The sequence below is a fragment of the Bombyx mandarina genome, chromosome 18 (genome assembly GCF_030267445.1).
Source record: "Bombyx mandarina strain Sakado chromosome 18, ASM3026744v2".
In the NCBI taxonomy this organism is placed as follows: Eukaryota; Metazoa; Arthropoda; class Insecta; order Lepidoptera; family Bombycidae; genus Bombyx; species Bombyx mandarina.
This window is the reverse complement of record NC_143224.1, coordinates 1,886,670-1,907,134: the sequence shown is the minus strand read 5'-3', so window position 1 is coordinate 1,907,134 and position 20,465 is coordinate 1,886,670. Positions and strand designations below refer to the sequence as shown.

Genomic DNA, 20,465 nt, shown 5'->3' with positions numbered 1-20,465 from the left:
CACAATTTTATAATCTATATATCAATACGTGAAGCAAAAACTTTGTACCCCTTTTTACGAAAATTGCGCGGACGGAGGAGTATGAAATTTCCCACACTTATAGAGAATTTGGAGAAGAAATGCAGAATGCTAATATTTTTTTTAAATTATGCATTAAAAATACATTAAATCAATAAAGAAAACATTACAATACTACCATGTATTTGACACACACACACACACACACACACACACACACACACACATATACTTCTTGTTTATTGTCAAACTTTTGTTATTGCTTAAAGTCTGTAGTCAAATTGAGAATAGGTCAATTAATATTCTTTATCTTTAATATTACGAGTATTTCTATAGCGTAGTCTTGGCGAAATCTGTGACTATAGGAATAATATAATAGTCTGACAATAGAACCGTAGTAATGTTCAAACATAATTTTAATTAATTATAGTCGAATTTTGACTACTGCAGAAACACTAGTACTAATAAATTATCAAATGCTCGATACGATATTAAAATATTGAAATGAATCGAATTAAAATTCTCCACTTTTTCTATCACGGATATTAGTTTATTTGAAAAGTGAAGCGATCGTATCTCCTGTCCGGATCCCCTTTCGACTTTACACCACACACCCACAGCACACGCACACAAATGTTTGAAAATGTATTTTATAAATTAACTGGTGTACGGAACCTAAGCGTTATCCTTTGATGAACACATTGTTTACGTCTTCCTGTACGCGGGGCTCTAGTCATTGACTAATTATACGTACCTAAACGTGCCATGTCAGAGGTACGTATCACACGTCAGTAGGCCACTGATATTCAGGGTTGTCATATTAAGCCCTATCCCTAAAACGACTTCCACGTTCAAGGAATAAATAACTGGGAACAAATCACGCCCGGTCATCAGGTATATACCGCTGACGTCTTCTAATATACTAACACGTATATGATAGGTAGGATAGATAGGATACAATGTACGCGAAGGATATTCCGCTCCCATTGGAACAGGGATTTCAAAACGATTCTTCGCAATAGATCACTTTTTCGAAATTAATTTCGATACCTCACACCACATAAACAAATAACGTTACATATCCTAATGTGTAGTTTTTTTTTTCTTATCGATACAAAATACTTACCTATTCAAAAACTTAAAGATATCTGTTAAGTTACAAATATCAGTTGGTACTTTCAAGATATTGTGTAAGTTTTTTCACGTAACACAACTTATACAAGATCTTCAACGTTCAAAATCAGTTTTCATATGGATGGATCCATGGAAAATCGCGCGAAAAAAGCCTTGAAAAAACGCTTACCTGATACTTCTTTATGGAGTCCACTTGGTCTTTAGAGACATCATGGGCAGGAGGTCGAGGAGGGGCGTCCCTGGCTACCTCACGAGGGGGCACGGCCGGAGCCGCAGTCTTAGCTGTGCCATTGACCTGCTGGAAAACGTTTAATCATCAGTCCTGCACTACATTTAGCACCATAGAGTGGATAGTATATTTTTAATTAAAGGCGGGTAGAAATTTTTCATATAATTAGCAAACCGAAGATATCTGATGGTAAATCTTTTACTAAATACTTCAATTACATTACCGTAATTACTATTGTACACTGCATCAATTTAGTAAAACTAATCCCGCGCTATCTACTTTACGTTGGAATGCCAATAAACAAACCAAGAACATTGATTTTTTTTTTGCATTTGAAGCTTTACCAGTGTCATATTTAGTAACAAAACAAATGAATTAGTAAGATTTGTAAGTAAATCAACTAGAGTATCTTTTACTAAAGCTTACTTACTTAAAGTAATCAAATATTTTATTACTACCCACATTATAAAAAAATAATTATTTTAGAAACATTTATAAAATAACACAATATTATTTAACAATATTTATACATATGACCATAAAAAAATCACTATTATTAACATATATCACTACTTGCAATATACCTGCTTAAACTATAATAATTATAATACATCAAGGGACATAAATAATAGTTGGAGTGTATAGTTTATCCAAATTCCCCGGACAATCGCGAGCATCATTTAAATTGCGGACCTATAAAATCCATAGACACATCACAGTCTGTACGGCTATTCATCAGAAAGCACGGTCGGAAAGCCCCGACCAGATCGAACTAATTACTACTTCCTCGTCCTCTATCAGCCTTCTCCTATCCTCCACCTTAATTCTTTTTTTCAGTACTGGTCGCAAAGAATGCTATAAACCCGCGAGAACTTTCCAGAACTTAGCCTATTTTATCCACGTGAATTACTCATTCAGGTCTTACGGAAAGACTACTATTATTATACCTCAATCTAATGTCTCAAAATCTTAGGCTACGATAATAATATGTGAACATCAAGTCGAAATCTGAATTACAACAAATTAGAATATTTGATTTTTTTTTAATTCATAGGCGGGTAGGTGAATTTGAAGATGCACTAACTACTATCAGTGAGTATTTGAAAATTGAATTCCTATGAATGTTTAGAGTTTCAATTGTAAGCTGCATTGATTTTCATTCTTTACAAAAGAATATCTTCAAAGGTAAAATTTCCTCTACTGTGAAATTTCTTAGTTAACACGATACACACCATTGATGAATACATAAGAACATGCATTTTTTATAAAACACTTTCATTTATAAAAAAAAATATTCAGGTATTTTAAAATACCAACTACGTAACACAAATAAAAGTATCTCAATCTACGACCCGAGACAAGCAATTTTAAAACTACACAATTCATCAAATGCGATATCAAACCCTTTACAGAAACAGCCAAAGTCAACCACCAGACTCTCTGTATAATCCTCTCAGTTCATAGCATCCGTCAGGAATAAAATCCACAAATCTAAGGAACCGTAGTCAGAAAAGTTTTAGGTGCAAAAGCAAATGTTTCGTGATGTTATTAATGATTGTTGATTATATTGTTGCATATGATTTTTGTCACTATCCTTATTTTAAACTAGCGAAAACCTGGTCACGCATCGCGAAATGCGAAATGTTATGTGCATTCATTTATTTTTTCACTAACAGAGCGGCTTGTTTCATTTCATTAAATCCTTTTGTCTTTATTTATTTTAAAGAGTGCTATAACGTAATGGCTTTGCCACTCCTTAACATCCATCACATGTATAAAACGAAGCAGTATATTTACAATACAATAAAAGTCAAAAATGTCTTTTGTTGATAGTACGCTTTTTTCTTGAAACTACCGGCTTGATAAAAACTTTTTTTATTGTCTTCAAAATCACAGGCGCTTAAATATTAATTCACCAAAATATTCACTGAAGCGAAACGGAAAACTGTAGAAAGATTCAAAACAATCGGATATACGAAGTTCTTGTGATGGTCGACCAAGTGGTCGAATCAGGTCCTAGATTTCTAATTCGCCAGTTGCTAGCAATTTCGTGTCATCAGCGTATCTGATACTGAACACCGAACACAGAGAATTCAAGAAACAACGAACCTCAAGGGTCTTAACACCACCAGTGCAAATTCGTCGGTTTTGGTCGTAGCAGGCCTGTAGAATCTTATGTCGATAACGGTACAAAAATATGAGCGATTGGATGCATCCCTAAAGCGCTTCATTTCTGAATCAGAAGGATCAGAAAGTCATTTAGTCCAATAAAACAATCAACGATTTCTGCGATATAGATTTGAGAACTTGATTAGGTGTTACACCTAATCTTGCAAGCATTTGCATCGACGACCTCTGATCACAGAATTTCATGGAGGAGTTCATTCCAAAAAGGAATGGTTCTTGGCACAAAATATTTCTGAAAGCGGACGAATAGCAGCGGTGCCAGGTAGTTTGGATGAACTCGTCTTCAGTGGCAGGAAGAGCAATGGTAAAAACGACATGACGTAATCGATCGGATGTATGTAGATGGAAGTATGGTGTAACTTATTTCAGCCACGAAATGACTTTAGTACATGATTTCTCAATAAAGGTATTATTTAAAACAAGATATTTAAGCCGGTCGTTCGGGCGAGGCTTGGGGGAAGCCTGTGTCCAGCGATGGACGTTTATGGACTGAAGAATAGGATTTAAAGTGTATATCTAAATAATATGGTAAACATTTTTTAAGTTCAGAAAGATATAACTAGATGGCGCTGCACAGTCATAAAATAAAATACTTTCTCGATAGTTATTGCGGTATTACTAACTATATACATATGTATGTATTGTTCCACCAAAGTTTTCTCTCAGCAGACAACCGGCGCTTTCTATTTAATTAGAATGATTAATACATAAAATGGTATTTCCTGAATTACATTATATGGCTTTTATTACTCATTATATTTTATCGGACTGTGAATATTACACAACCAACTGCGTGCTATTACTACGTACAATTTAATTTGTTTAATTAAAATATTACCACTTGAAAAACCTAACAAAATTCACAAAGATACAAAGAATATTAATTTGCTTTTGCCAAAGATGAAGAAGTTAGCTGATCTCCTATATGAACTACAAAGCGTTTTGTTATAATCCAAATCGCCCTTCCACCATAATCATGCAATTAAATTGTTAGTAAAAGTACCCGCTATATTAGTAGATGAACTGAATTGTTATGACCCCTGAACCCGGACGGGTGACCAGAATGAATCCCATGCGGTGCACGTTGTGCCCGTTACCTGAAAAGCGACGCTCTTTCTGTCCACGGTTCCTGGATATTTTGGGGTTGTTTTCACGATTTGCACGAAGGTATCTGGTACGTCGACGGCCACCTCCCTCCCGAGCAGTACCGGCGTCGTATCGAACCCTGGAGGCAGCTTGTAAGACGCGTACAGCGCCTCTCTAATCAGTACCGTGTCAGTTCTAGCGGAGTACGATACCCCTTCTCTGCAATCGAGCAACGAATCGTCCTCGCTCGATATGAGGAGTTGTATTTTTTGTTCGCTCGCATCAGATCTGTCAGAGTCGCCGCATTTGGCTGTCTCTGCGGAGCCCTTGCTTTTTTTGCTTCCAAAACTGGCCCCCGAACCTTCGGAACTCTGGGGCAGGGACAACAACTCGATAGCGTTCTTGAACGAACCCGAGTTATCAGAGCTGGGCCCTGAGAGGTCGAGGGTCTGAACCGTGCTTTGTTTACTGCCGAAACTGGTGCCGGAGCCGCCGGAGGAGAGGAGGGGATCCTCGTCCCGGCACGGACGGAGACGTACCTGGGGAGGCCGCGGCGGCGGGTACCGGGGGGGAGTTTTGTTCCGAGCGATGAAACTGTCCGGCACATCCACCGCCATCTCGCGGTGGGGACCTGGAATGAAGAAAAAAAATTAAAAAATTAATTTGTAAATTGTAATATATTATATTATTTACTGGTATTGCGAGTCTGCACGGGTAGGCACCACTACCCTGCCTATTTCTGCTGTTAAGCAGTAATGTGTTTCGGTTCGAAGGCTGGGCCAGCCGTTGTAACTATACTGAGACCTTAGAACTTATATCTCAAGGTGGGTGGGTGGGTATCTTTTTTTTTATTGCTTAGGTGTGTGGACGAGCTCACAGCCTGGTGTTAAGTGGTTACTGGGGCCCATGGACATCTACAACGTAAATGCGCCACCATTACTCATTGACATCAAATACATAATTCGCAATGGAAAAATTGAAACAAAAAAAAATCAGTGATTAATGCCTCTCTCTCTATAACTCATATTTGCTTGTTAAATAGTATCAGCCAATCGAGTTTTGAATACTGTACGTCCTTGCACTGTATATTGTTAGAATGTTTCGATAAAATACGTTATCAGATAAGCTGTTCTGCAATTATGTATATTTGGCCATTCATATATTTCGAAGTCGCTTAGTCTGATTGTGTGGAGTGTAAGAGGATGTCCTTAACTTAAAAAAGTATATATGCATCAGATTGACCTCCTTGTACATCGGGCTGTCATAGTCAATGTCAAAGGCAGTCATATCGCTGCCTACGGCAAAATATTCATTACATTTCAAGACGTTTCAATCACTTTAATGGATCTTGATTATCATGGTCTTTTTTTTCCCGGTGATTCGGCGTTAAGGATTCGTGCGGGTAGGTACTACTATCCCGCCTATCTCGGCTGCGAAGCCGTTGAACACTAAAATTCGTGCTATCGACCTCGTGTCTCAAATTGGATGACGGCAAACACGTTGTGATGTCTATGAACTCCGACATTTAACACCGGGCTGGCTATGAGCTGGTTCATACATGAAGGAAGCTATTTTTTTGTCTAAAGATGCGGGTAATTGATCCCAGCCTTGCAGAACTCCTACTAGCGCTACTGTCTTAAAATGTATCCTTGGTAGCAGTACCTGTTATTTTTTTGTTGTTGTTGCTATGTGGATGGATAAACTTACGGCCCAACTAATATTAAGTGGTTACCAGAGCCCATATACATCTACAACGTAAATGCCACCACCTTGAGACATGAGTTCTAAATCTCAGTTTTCAGTACAACAGCTGCCCTACCCTTCAAGCATATTACTGCTTCACGGCAGAAATAGGTACCCACCCGTGTGGGATCACAAAATGTCCTACCACGAGTAACTTCATCCTAAGCAACTATGCCCTCCGGCTTGAAGGAAATAAGCTATACCAACGCTATTGTATTGGTAAAGCGATTTCAAAATGACGCATTTCATTCAATAAACAACCAGTGACTTTAGGAGCACACTGAAGACATCTGAACAAAAAACATATTAATTACATTTATTTTCCTTATTTTTTGTTTCATTGTCTGACAAAGTGTAAGGTCACGATAACTTGTATTTCAATTAGACGTAATAAAAATATGTAATAAAAATATGATTTCATAAATTCAAACAAAACAAATAATATTTGTAATTAATAGAATCTCAGGACTTCTTTTATAATAAGATTGAGGGTTTTTTTTCCTACCTATGCTGATAACCTTGAGAGGCTATTTCAGCTTCCCCTTGACGTGTAGGTAAGCTCACGGGGCTCAAACCGGCAGTGTTGCTAACACTGGCCCTAGCAAGAACAGTGCTTCGCAGAATCTACCACTGGATCAGAAACGCGACCCACTGAGAAGATCCGGCGAGAAACTCAGTGGGCAGAACAGTAGAATATTTTGTTGCTACGCATTTCATCGTAGTTTCATCAAAATCTGTCAAGTAGTTTTTTGCGTGAATCGTTAATAAACACCAATCAAATCTCACAAATTTGTACATTTTTAATATAAGAGTATTGTAGCTATATATGTATATAATTACTTACAACTACTATATGAGATTGTATAAGATTAATTCGAGGCTAATTACCAGAGGTCGCTGTTTCAAATGGGCTTGCAAAAAAATGCCTAATTCTATAGCTTCACAAATAACTGATTCTATAGCGTCCTGTCACGGTCGCCAGTAACTTTTTTTTTTTCGAATTATATTATACTCCGCTTTATTTGATAGACACTTAGTTTATAAAGGTTTACATTAAGTAGGTTAACATAGAATATAAGGAATGTTTCAAACATCACAGTGATGTCGAATATGGTTTTTGACGAACTAAAATAACAAGTTAATGTTTTAGTATTTAAATCAGTTCAATTCTAAAATCAATTTCGCTATTTTGATTTATTATAATAAATTAGTACAACGTCAGAGGCACCATGAAATGATGATACGCGATTTTCAACTTTAAGGCCTACGCATAGCATCATTACTATGTATCTCAGCAGTACTAAGTCAGGCAGCATTACGCCTATGCTATACGTAAAACGGTCCGATACCTAAGTCAATCTCATTCTCTTTATGGTCAAGTATAAATATTTGACGAATGAATTTAAGCATCCTCAATCTCCCAAAGCCGCGAAGATATTCTTATCGCAGATTGTATGAGACAAATCCGAGATATTCTTGTTCTTCTTGCCTTTATACCACTACGTGAAGTCGGCTTGGCTTCTCCTCATTTTCCATTCAGGTCTATCATGCTTCATCTCTGCACTCATACCCTTCTGTGGCATATCCTCTTTTACACAATCTCTCCAAGTCTTTTTACGTCCACACCTCACATTACCATCTACAAGTGCAAAGTAAGCACGAGATATAATCCCTAGTTTTTTTTTTAAATGGCGGGTCTACTCTATCTACTACTATCAGGCGATTCTTGCCACTGCGCACCTAGAGTCTTGAGGTCGCCACTTCTAGTGAAAGTTAAAAACGATCCTTCTTAGAAGAGACTCAGGGTACTTGTAAGTGCTAACATCTGGTGAAGTGTTTCGATGAAACTTTACTAACCGGTATCAGAAGAAAGCGAGAGCATCTCTTTGTCGTCATCCGGGGGCGGGCGTTTCTCCTCCTCAGCGCCCAGCACCACGATGCTGGAGCCGGATCGTCTTCGGGGCCTGGAAATTAATGGCATATTTATGTTACTTCACTTATAATGTTGCTTATTACTAAGATTAACAACTTTACATTTACACTAATTACAAGATAAGTAAATCACTGAAGGTAATAATTATTATTGAAAATAGATTGATTGGTTAATTGATTCAATGATTAAATATTGCTTATTATTATAAAAATCATGGTCTTGTCTACGAAGGCATTGTAGTTAATGGTTAATGGTAGGCAGCGGCTTGGCTCTGCCCCTGGCATTGCTGACGTCCATGAACGACGGTGACCACTTACCATCAGATGGGTTGTATGCTCGTCTGCATACAACGGCAATAAAATAAAGTTGATAACTTTGTAAAGTAGTTATTATTTTATTTTTATCAATAAAAAAATCATAATTAAAAATGTAGGGATACCCGAATAATTATTTTCTTTATACTCCGAATAGAACTTAAAATTAATATTTTTATAATAATGAACTTCGTTCCAATCCGGTGTCCCACGACACCACGCATCTTTTTTAATTATTTGATGGGAGGGGGAAGAAACTCATCCGCTGCGCCATCGAGACTAGACTGACATAGACCATGAAGATATAGAACTGACAACTGAATAATTAAAATCTTATATTTTTTTATCGCCATCGTATGGAGACGAGCGTACGCTACATCTGACGGTGAGTGGTTACTGTCGCTTAAGGACGTCAGCAATGCCAGGGGCAGAGTCAAACCAATGCCTAATAAAGCCACTGCCTTAATTGAATTTATAAACAGAAGAAAAAAATACTTGATGCTTATCTATATATTAATACGTGAAGCAAAAACTTTGTACCCCTATAAGTTATAGTTACGAAAATTGCACGGACGGAGGAGTATGAAATTTCCCACATTTATAGAGAATATAGAAAAGGAGTGCAGAATGTTAATATTTTTTTAAATTATGCATAAAAAAATACATTAAATCAATAAAAAAAGTATTAAACACATTACCATGTATTTGACACGCGTGTGTGTGTCTAGTCACATACTATTTGTTTATTGTCAAACTGTTCTTATGGCTTATAGTCTGTGGTCAAATTGAGAATAGATCATTTAATGTTTGTCTTTATTAATATTTATCTAAAGTGTAGTCTTGGCGAAATCTGTGAATAAAGAAGTATAATAGTCTTTGACAATAGAATCATAATAGTGTACAAACTTATAATTTCAATTAATTAAATTCGAATTTCGACTACCACTAGTAAATGTAAATAGTTGAAATTTAAGTAGCTGAAGGCAGTAGAATAAAAACTTTTTACGTAATTCGTGATTACATGATTGCTTTGCTTCTCCAACATAGCACAGTAAAATACCGATATAGATATTTAGTGGACAGAGAAAGTCGTGGAGAGCACCTCTTAAGATTTATTTAGTTAGTGTACACTCATAGTTTGGTTTTTCTCGTAAAAATCTTTCAAGTAAGATAAAAAAAAATCGATAACACTATCCATTAATACTTGCGAACGTGGTCACACTGTCAATGTCAATGTGGTCACACTGTGGCTTCTGATCTCTGAATACAATGCGAACAGATGCTTTGTTCAAACATTGTTCTCACAATATGAACCCAGAAAGTATTTTTCTCAATAATTTCATTCTTTGAACAGAGATATCTATATGTATATAATACTATAACTAAATTCAAAAAAGTTGGTACATACGTAATCAGATTTTTCTATTTTCCGTTGTTATTGTTACGTTTACGTTACGGTTTTTTTTTCTCATCTTCTAGAGACTGATAGTCCCCTTGAAGTTCCTTAAGCAACTATTATTACTGGTGGTAGAAACTCTTGTGAGTCCGCATGGGCATGTACCACCACCCCGCCTATTTGTGCCGTGAAGCAGTAAACTCGTTTCGGTTTGAAGGGCGGGACAGCCGTTGTAACTATACTGAGACCTTAGAACTTATATCTCAAGGTGGATGGCGCATTTACGTTGTAGATGTCTATGGGCTCCAGTAACCACTTAACATCAGGTGGACTGTGAGCTCGTCCACCTATCTAAGCAATAAAAAAAATGCAGACACTATTGCTTTCCTGATTTCCACTCACCAACAAAGCGAATACATTAACATTTAGATTTAGATTCGTCTGTTAAGAAAATGGGCTGAAAATAACTCGATCGAGTCGACAAATAATGAATCGAGTAGCACCGTTCCAATTATATCCAGAGGCATTGTCAAACAAAGCGAATGATTATACTAAATGATGAAATGTGAACAGCTGAGAGTAAGGGTTCGTTCGGCGGCTGAGATATTTTGTATCGATCGTTCGAGAAACGATATCGCCACGAAATAGAATCTAGAATTTAATCTTGAGCTCGACGAACGAGGTTTCATTACGCGACACTACCGTACTGTAGTCATATTATAGATATGAAACGATATTAAAAAGTAAACCCGAATCCATTATAACTTAAATATCGTGTGAAAATAATATCTCGGCATCACGAACAAAAGGTCAGATGTTTGATTCAAAAGAGTACGTTCAAATTCCTTAATAGATTTCTGTATTTTTTTAGCTAAGGCGGGCAGCGGCTTGTCTCTGCCCCTGGCATTGCTGAAGTCCGTGGGCGACGGTAAGCAGTCACAATCAGGTGGGCCATATGCTCGTCTGCCTACAAGAACCATGAAAAAAAAATTAAAATTGCAAATATTGCAAATTCGCCTACAAGTTAACATTACGTGCGAAGCTAAAAATTACTGAATCGATCTAAAATTAAGGTTGACAATACAAAAAAAGGTTCAGCAGATATCATCGCGCGACAACCCTCCCATATAGGCCGGTAATATATCTAGTATAGGCTTTAGGAGACTCAATGTGTCCGTAACCTTATTTTTATTGTGAGCCCGATGTATGGCCGACTCACATCGTGGATATAAAACGCACGGTCTACTGTGTGGTACAAAACACAAGCGTTTTGTATCTTTGTAATGAAATTTTATATTAATTACTAAATCCGCAGGAATGGAGTTTGAATTGTTGAAATGGACCGATGATTTGGTCAACGCTGTGAGAAAGAAATCTACGAAAGACCGTAAGTAATGCTAACACATTAGAATAAATAGATTAACATTTAACTTTAGATGCCTTAAGGTTGAAAAACACTGTACGTTTTCCTGTAACATCTGATATTTCCTAATAGATAGTCCGAAATTTCCTTATAAACTAATTTAAGTGATCCAATCTACTCGTGCACCCGTTAAAGTTAAACAATAGTTATAATACGACCATTAATAAATAATGGTGTATGTAATTCAATTGATAATATTTTAAGTTATTTGGAAATCAATTAATATAATCAAACGCCAAGCCACAAATGCACGTACCTGTTTTGTTACTTTGTTACGAATTTTCTAATTCATTTTAAAAACAAAATTCGTAACGAAATCAAACTTGATACTTTAACCATAACTAATGACAATCCTGTACTATAGAATAGGTTTTTATGACATAATTTAACATGTCATATTTAATTATTCAAAAGGATAACAAAAGTACATTTTTTTATAAGGTGAGGTTATAATATTTTTGTGATTATATCATGGGTTTAAAGAGTAGTTATTTGTTCAGAAAAGAAGTCTGATGGATTTTGCTGCAACTATTTCATACGTATTTGAATAGCAAACAAAATGAAAAAACAAAAATTAAATCCTACAGCAACTGACGAAAGTGATTATTACTCGTAGTACTTTTAACATTATCAGTGTTCGTCGGCCATCTGACGAGCACTCAAACAGCCAATTTACACTATTTACATGATTTCTAATTTCGGAAATTAAACATCGGAATTGAAAGAAAAAGAAAAATCTTCTTCTTCCTACTTTGCCCGATCTTCGGCATCCTTATTGCTGAGGTTATTCTCCTCCATATCCATATATATTAAAAAAAAATAGAAAAATATTTCAACACTCTCTCCAATTTTATGTATTGCACCGCAGAACCGGACGCAATATTCCTAATACGAGCGACTAACATAAAATCCTTACTAGTCTGCCCCGAGTCAAGCAGATCTCCGTATCCATTCTATGACACAAATATCAAGACTAGCACGAATTTCGGAGTCGACAGAGACATGCTTTCGGTAACACAACGTACTGTTTGAATCAACTTCAACTAAGGACTCGTTAAGCATCTTTTCCCATTTTTTATTGCTTAAATGGGTGAACGAGCTCACCGCCCACCTGGTGTTAAATGGTTACTGAAGCCCATAGACATTTACAACGTAAACGCGCCACCCATCTTGCGATATAAGTTCTAAGGTGTCAGTATAGTTACAACGGCTGCCCAACCCTTCAAACCGAAACGCATTACTGCTTCATGGTAAAAATAGGCGGGGTGGTGGTACCCGTGCGTACTCAGAAGAGGTCCTATCATTACGAATACTCCAGGCTCTTATCCATTAGGCCACGGTCGCATCGCAATGAATTTCTAGAAGCCATACGAAGGGTGGCAAGCAGCCAAACGTAACGGCTGCCACTAAAATTATAATATAACTACAATTATTTGATCGTTTCTTGGTGCTACACTCGCAGTTATAGAACACGCCCCTCAATAAAAAGGCTCAAGATTCTTTTACCAGCGAAGTGCCAACGCAAACCGGCATTTAATGACTGATGGTTAGGCGTACTGTATTGTGAGCCCGTATGGGGGGGTAGGTGATACCATCCTTCCTGTTTCTTTTTATTTTTATTTCTTAGATGGGCGGACGAGCTCACAGCCCACCTGGTGTTAAGTGGTTACTGGAGCCCATAAACATCTACGACGTAAATGCGCCACCCACCTTGAGATATAAGTTCTAAGGTCTCAAGTATAGTTACAACGGCTGCCCCACCCTTCAAACCGAAACGCATTACTGCTTCACGGTAGAAATAGGCAGGATGGTGGTACCTACCCGCGCGGATTCACAAGAGGTCCTTCCTCCAGTAAAAGTAGTCTGCCGTAAAGTAGTCATGAATTCCGATTGGGAGGATGAAACAGACATTACAATACACTTGACACTTCCACCTTATTCATGACTAAATTGGGAGGCGGCAATCACTATGTAACACCTATAATCTGTAAATAGCTTTTAAAATAGTTTAATACATTCCTGATCCAGCATTTAATTAGGTTATGACTATTGTTTTTTGTTCACCTTGCATCATTATGAGATTACCCTCGCATATTTTTCTGCATACCCCCCGATTTCTAGATTAACTGCTCATGATACATTTCCAATAGATATATTTATATTATATGCGGGATATTATGTTTTTGTTCTGGCGATAATGGAATCGAGTGCATCGCACGGAACAATCGAATGAAAACGTATCGATTTGCGGTCACCGAGGCCGGTCACCATTGTTTACTTATCGCTAGCAATTTCATTTATTTAATGACACGCATCATTAATTACTGCAATAATGGAACAAAACGGCAGACGAGCTAATGATAGGTATTCGTTTTGTGACGTAGTTACCATCAGACTCTGGAATGAACCTTTCCACCTCATCATAGTGTTTTGTCAGCACTGTGAAAGATTACGGTAGCAGCTATTCTCTGTCCATAGCATTACCGGTGTCAATTACCCGATTCCGTGCCTCCACCTGACTTCGAAAAATTAACAAAACCCATTGTTAGCTTTAGAATCATATAATATCGTCGGATATCCCTTTTCTATATTCCAAGCAGGTATTTTCTTATCTGGAAGTCTACACTATATTGTACAGCTGCTGTCCTTTCAAAGGGGAACTGTTTGGCGATGGACATCAGCAAAATGGTTATACCGCTGGCGCAAGATCGCAATGCGCCCTACCAAACCCAATTAAACCGGAAAAAAATGTTATTCAAACAAACCAATCAAAATCTAGAACACACTGGTGGTAGGTTTTACTGGTGGTAGGACCTCTTGTGAGCCCGCCCGGGTAGATTTAAATTGTAGATGTATTTGGGCTCCAGTAACCACTTCACACCAGGTGGGCTGTGAGATCGTCCACACTCATCAGAAAAAAAAAAAAAAAAAAAGCAGCCGATGTTAGTTACTCTTTCTAAATTATATTGTTGTATAGAAATGTGGAACTCCACTATTACATCAACTACCAACTTTTTCACGTTATTCCAAGGAAAACTAAACGTTTGAGATTCATTTTACAATTTCAGATGTTCCGTATATTTAGTTGATCACGGATCACACAGGTAGGTAGGTACATCGGGGTATCAAGTGCGAGTATCTCGTTTAACAATGTGAGCACTATCTGCGATGCCGGAGAATGAAATGGGTCAAGTGACAATAGCGCTCCTTTGGCACCTGACGGACGTTAGCATAGGGTTACCTGAGAATATACTTATTTATTAAGCCCCATTCAGTTTTCATGACAATTCCTTAGTTTGAACGAAAGAAGTTACGATAAATTTATCTTTTTCTTCACGTAAGCAATTAAAAAAATACTAAAATCTTTGTATACGTATGTATTTAAAAGTATTTAAGTATTTATATTACACAAGTCCCTGGTTCGCATAGTAGAAGGAATCCCATATTGGAGTTCGATGATCGTGTGTGATCTATCAACGATTACGGATTTAGTAACAACTAGTGGTTCCGCAGTAGTCGAAATTATAATTAATTGAAATTATAGTTTTCTATTGTCAAAGACTTTACTTCTAATATATAATACAGATTTCGCCAAGACTACACTATAGAGAAATAATATTAAAGATAAACTATAATAACCTATTCTCAATTTGACACACAGACTCTAAGCAATAACAAAAATTTTACACTAAACAAAGAGTATTCATATGTGTGTGTGTTAAATACATGGTGGTGTGTGTAATGTTTTTTTTTATTGATTTAATGTATTATTAATGCATAATTTAAATAAAATATTAGCATTCTGCACTGCTTCTCTATAAGTGTAGGAAATTTCATACTCCTCCGTCCGCGCAATTTTCGTAAAAAGGGGTACAAAGTTTTTGCTTCACGTATTAATATATAGATGAAGCAAAAAATACCTTCGAATAAGAATAATTTAATATCTGGAACCGTACAAATTAAAATACTTCTGGCTCTCTGTTCGACTTCGTGTATGTTTGTTATTTTGTTCCTGATTGGATATCACGGATTTAACAACACCGGCAAGTTTTTTCCACCGCTTCAGATCACCAGTCACTCGGTCTATTAGCGTTCGTAATGAGCCTGAACATACAAACGCAATTCAGATTGTGTAATTTAGATCTCTCATTGTTTAATTTAGATTGACAAGTTAACGCTGTATATTTTTTATTGAAACGTTTCCAAATTCGAATTTAAGTTTAATAACGCGTATGCAGTTTTTCTCCGCTATAGGTATGTATTAGTCTTGAGAGGCTATTCTGGCTTCAGGGTTATTTGTGACAAGCTCACGGAGCTCAGTCTGAGAGGATTTACCTACTTAAATCTGCCCGAGCTAGAGCAGTGCTTCATTGAATCTACCGAAGGATCGGTCTCTTTTTTTTTTAGGTATGACATACTACTGGTGGCCCGGAGGCCTTTCCAGTTTTACCAGGGCAGGTGAGCGAGTACGGGCTTAGCCAGGAGGGGTGGGATTTGCTAACAGCTGCCCGAGCGCCTCCAAAGGAGACCTAACAACTCAAAAGTAGCTGCCCCGCGAATGAATCTGCTACCGGATCGGAATCGCGACCCACAGAAAAGTTAGGCGAGAAACTCAGGGATTTATTTATTTAAAAAATTACTGTCACATCACAAACACTTAGCATTGAAAATAACTTAAGCTATTTAATTTATGGCCTGATGCATGTGACAATAATAGCGTACATAACATTGACAATTCTTCGGCTTGAAGATGGAATACAATAATTAAAGAAAAAATGAATACCTAATGAAAACATACATAATGATTATGGAGATTATAAACCTGTAGTTTTAATAAGTCGTATTTTATAAAAAAAAAAATAACTTTCTAGCGCTGTTCTCTGAAATGTGGAAAGCTCTTTCTAAACGCAGTCAAATCAACAACAACAACAATATTTGTTGAATATTGAATTGTTACTTAAATAGCTCTACCGCTGTGAGTAATTATGGCATGGCTCATTGGGGACAGGCGAAGCGGCACGTCGGAGATGTGGAACTGACATTGTGTTTTTAAACCTAAATAATATGTTTTATAGTCTTTCAAATTCTCGTAATGAAATAATTATGCGAATTTAAGATTCAATAGAAACAATTTTAGTTTTATATAACTTATACAGTTTTGGATAGTACCGTGACTTTTGAAATAAATATGTATCAATATTGTTAATGCTACACGGGCTGTAACTATACTGAGATCTTAGAACTCATATTTCAAGGTGCATGGTGGCATTTACGTTGTAGATGTCTATGGGCTCCGGTAGCCACTTAACACCAGGTAGGCTGTGAGCTCGTCCACCCAACTATGCAATAAAATAATAATAATAATAATGACCGTGCACAACGATAAACGATCGCAACAAAATAGACCAAATTCGTGTCAGCTTGTAGGTGTTTAATAACGCGGTTTTTTTTTCCTTCCTATACTGATAGCCTTGAGAGGCTATTTCAGCTTCGCCCTAACATGCAGGTGAGCTAAGGGGCTCAAACCGTAGTTTTGCCAACACTGGCCCTAGCAAGAGCAGTGCTTATCAGAATCTACCACCGGATCAGGAACGCGACCCACTGAGAAGATCCGGCGAGAAACTCAGTGGGCTAAATAACGCGGGAAGGTAACTTGCGTAACGGTAATGTTGATTATGTATATATACAAAACGTAAACTGTCTTAAGGGTGGTTTAGATGGGCGCGCACAGCTTACACTCAAAATCCTTATTTGTGAGCCAAAATACTTCGATGCGACAAGAAACATTACCGTAAATCACTCCGTAAATACAATTGAAATGTAACTACTAATGCGACTTCTAACTGGGTTGCGTTAAACGTTCAACGCTCCTGGGGAGGGGGAATAGAAAGAGATAGAGCGAGAGTGAACGCGCGGCACTCGAACGCACGCGCGTAGTATACCTGTTAATAAGCAGTACATATTATATTCATAGTGCATAATGTCTCTAAATAATCTATCTATCTATACTAGAAGTGTTGCAGTAGTCGAAATTCGACTATGATTAATTAGAATTGTAAGTTTGTACACTATTATGATTGTATTTTATACTTCTATAATCACAAAATTCGCCAAGGCCACACTATAAAAAAAATATTAATAAAGACAAACAATGTTTAATCTATTCTCGAATTGACCACAGACGTCAAGAACAAAAGTTTGACAATAAATAGTATGCATACGTGTGTGCGTCAAATACATGGTATGTAGTGTGTGTAATGTTTTCTTTATTGATTTAATGTATATTTTATGCATTATTTAAAAAAAATATTAGCATTGTGCACTTCTTCTCTATATTCTCTATAAGTGTGGAAAATTTCATACTCCTCCTTCCGCGCAATTTTCGTAAAAAGGGATACAAAGTTTTTGCTTCGCGTATTAATATATAGATATATAAAAATGAATTGCTGTTCGTTAGTCTCGCTAAAACTCGAGAACGGCTGGACCGATTTGGATAATTTTGGTCTTGAATTATTTGTGGAAGTCCAGAGAAGGTTTAAAAGGTGAGAAAATGTAAAAAAAAAGCTCGGAATTATATAAAAACAAACAATTTTGTTTTTCCTTTGATGTGTCCCCTTGATTTTTCTTTTATTTCTCGATTGAGGCAGTACGAAGTCTGCCGGGTCAGCTAGTCTATAATAAAAATTTCGTTATCCTGTTGTCGAAGTATCGCCCGTACCGAATTTTTCTTTTCGTATTAGAATGGAACCGCGTTATAGGAGGGTTAACTGTATCGCGGTCGACTTCTATACTTTGAATTCACCCTATTCCGAAAGACTATTTTTTTGTTACCATCAAAACGTGCTGTATCGTGCTTTGTTTTATTTTAAAAGATAGTTTTGAAGTGAAACTTCTAATGCGACTTCCAACAAGGTTGCGTTGAACGTTTAACGCTCCTGGGGAGGGGGAATAGAAAGAGACAGAGCGAGAGTGAACGCGCGGCACTCGAACGCATGCGCGTAGTATACCTGTTACATGCCAGCGCGAGCGTTAGCAACGAGTTGGCATCCAATATTTTAAGGAAGTATTTTAAAAAAAAATCTATCTATAATTTAAAATATACATAATATAAATGTTATAGATGTCACAACTCTTATACACAGCATTCCCTATTACAAGAGCAATTAGATTTTACGATGAAAAATGAAGAAAATCACAATAGGTAACTAACTACACATCGAAAAAGAAGTTTCACTTCATTCACGTGCACCAAGTTCCCCCTCCCCCTTTTTTTCATTATATTGTTTCGTACAAGTCAGTTATATAAATTATTATTGACTCGTATTGTACTCTAAGCCACAAGATTCTAGGCCACGGGTGACAGGTGTACTAAATCATAGTCGTGTTTGTCTATATCTACACTGCTATTATTATGTCTGTCCTTAACGGTACCTAGCGTTTTAGGTAGACCAATAAAGTTGTGCAGTATCTCACTAACCAAGCTTACCCTCACATTTTATTCTATTGTGGTACTAATTTTGTGCTACTCATTCCAGCTAATAGAATTCAGTTACAGTTACATAACAGAGACGTCTACCGCTAGGAAGTCATTTCGAGCCTTCTTGGAGACATATGTTATGGCAAAACTGGTGGTAGGACGTAGTCCGCACGGGTAGGTACCACTATCCTGCCTATTTCTGCCGTGAAGCAGTAATGCGTTTCGGCTTGAAGGACGGGACAGCCGTTGTACTGGAAAAACTGAGACTTAGAACTCATGTCTCAAGGTAGGTGGCGCCATTTACTTTGTAGATATCTATGGGCTCCGGTAACCGGTTAACATCAGGGGGGCTGTGAGCTAATCCACACACAAAAGCAATAAAAAATAAAAACTTATTAGGATCAAGTTGTTAAGTACGCTCGAAGATCCAAGCCAAGATAGCATTAGCATGTGAAAATGCGGTTTCAATATCGATTACTCTGTCGTTGTGATGGCACGGTACATTTACTTCGCGGCGATACAGGCTGGACTGTGGTACCAACCTATGCGAGCTCAAGACACGTCCTAGCTTTAATCGAAGTATTAATAAACTTGATGTGAAAGTGGTCCGTTGCCCTATTCTGGCAGGAAGCTTTGACCTGATGGGTAATCACTACATAGTATAAAACAAAGTCGCTTTCTCTGTCCCTATATCTGTCTGTCCCTATGTATGCTTAAATCTTTAAAACTACGCAACGGATTTTGATGCGGTTTTTTTTTATTGATAGAGTGATTGAAGACGAAGGTTTATAAGTATAATAGCATCCATTAAATAGTGGAGAAATCAATTTACAGTTATCAATCAAATTACAGTTTCCGAAGCGAAGCGAGGGCGGGTCGCTAGTGGTAAATACGTTAGTAAAAAGACATGCGGGTTGTGGATACAGTTTAGTATGTACGGAATATGTGTACCTATATGATGTAATAGCTCTGCGCCGTACGACTGGCCTTGCACCGGATAACTTTGGTAATTTGTCAACGCGTCGTCGCGCGGTGTGAAATTTTCAAAGTTTTTTTCTGAGTTCGTATTTATTACGTGGTATACTGAATTTTAGGTATTTTATGTTTTTTTTTATCTAGATTGGCTATACGTAGTGGAATTCTTAGAAGATCGCTTATTAATTCAATGGTTTTTTTTAAAGGGATTTTATGACCTGGTTACCTTTAAGTCATGTTTTATTTTAATTTATATTCTTTTATATATATTCTTATTTTTATAAAAAATGATAATATGGGGTGAAATGAAATGGGAGGAAATAAGATAAATAATGGTTTTTTTAAGTGGTTTTATGATCCGGTAACTAAGATCTTTAAGTCATGTCTTATTTTAATTTAAATTCAATGGTTAAGTGCTGATAGTGTTGCGAGCCTTCACGGGTGGGTACATCGCAGAAATAGTAGAAATAGGAGGAAATATATTACAAAAAAAAACACATATAAATGAAAAAATGCGGCTTCTCAAAATTTTTTTTACAATATTCACGAC

The 20,465-nt window shown here is 37.0% G+C and overlaps 1 protein-coding gene across 7 annotated transcripts in view; it reads right to left on the bottom strand.

Moving 5' to 3' along the window:
• Positions 1-20,465, bottom strand: part of sdt (MAGUK p55 family member stardust) — a 167,491-nt gene that overhangs the window by 63,352 nt on the left and 83,674 nt on the right. For 3 of the 7 annotated variants that reach the window (XM_089734536.1, XM_089734538.1, XM_028181377.2), the window contains 3 exons: positions 8,255-8,361; positions 4,666-5,285; positions 1,322-1,450 (listed from right to left, as the gene is read on the bottom strand). In XM_089734536.1, the coding sequence (XP_089590662.1) occupies positions 1,322-1,450; positions 4,666-5,285; positions 8,255-8,361 (856 nt within the window). The remainder of the gene's footprint in view (positions 1-1,321; positions 1,451-4,665; positions 5,286-8,254; positions 8,362-20,465) is intronic. The other 4 variants (XM_089734537.1, XM_089734539.1, XM_089734540.1 and 1 more) reach the window with 3 other exon arrangements.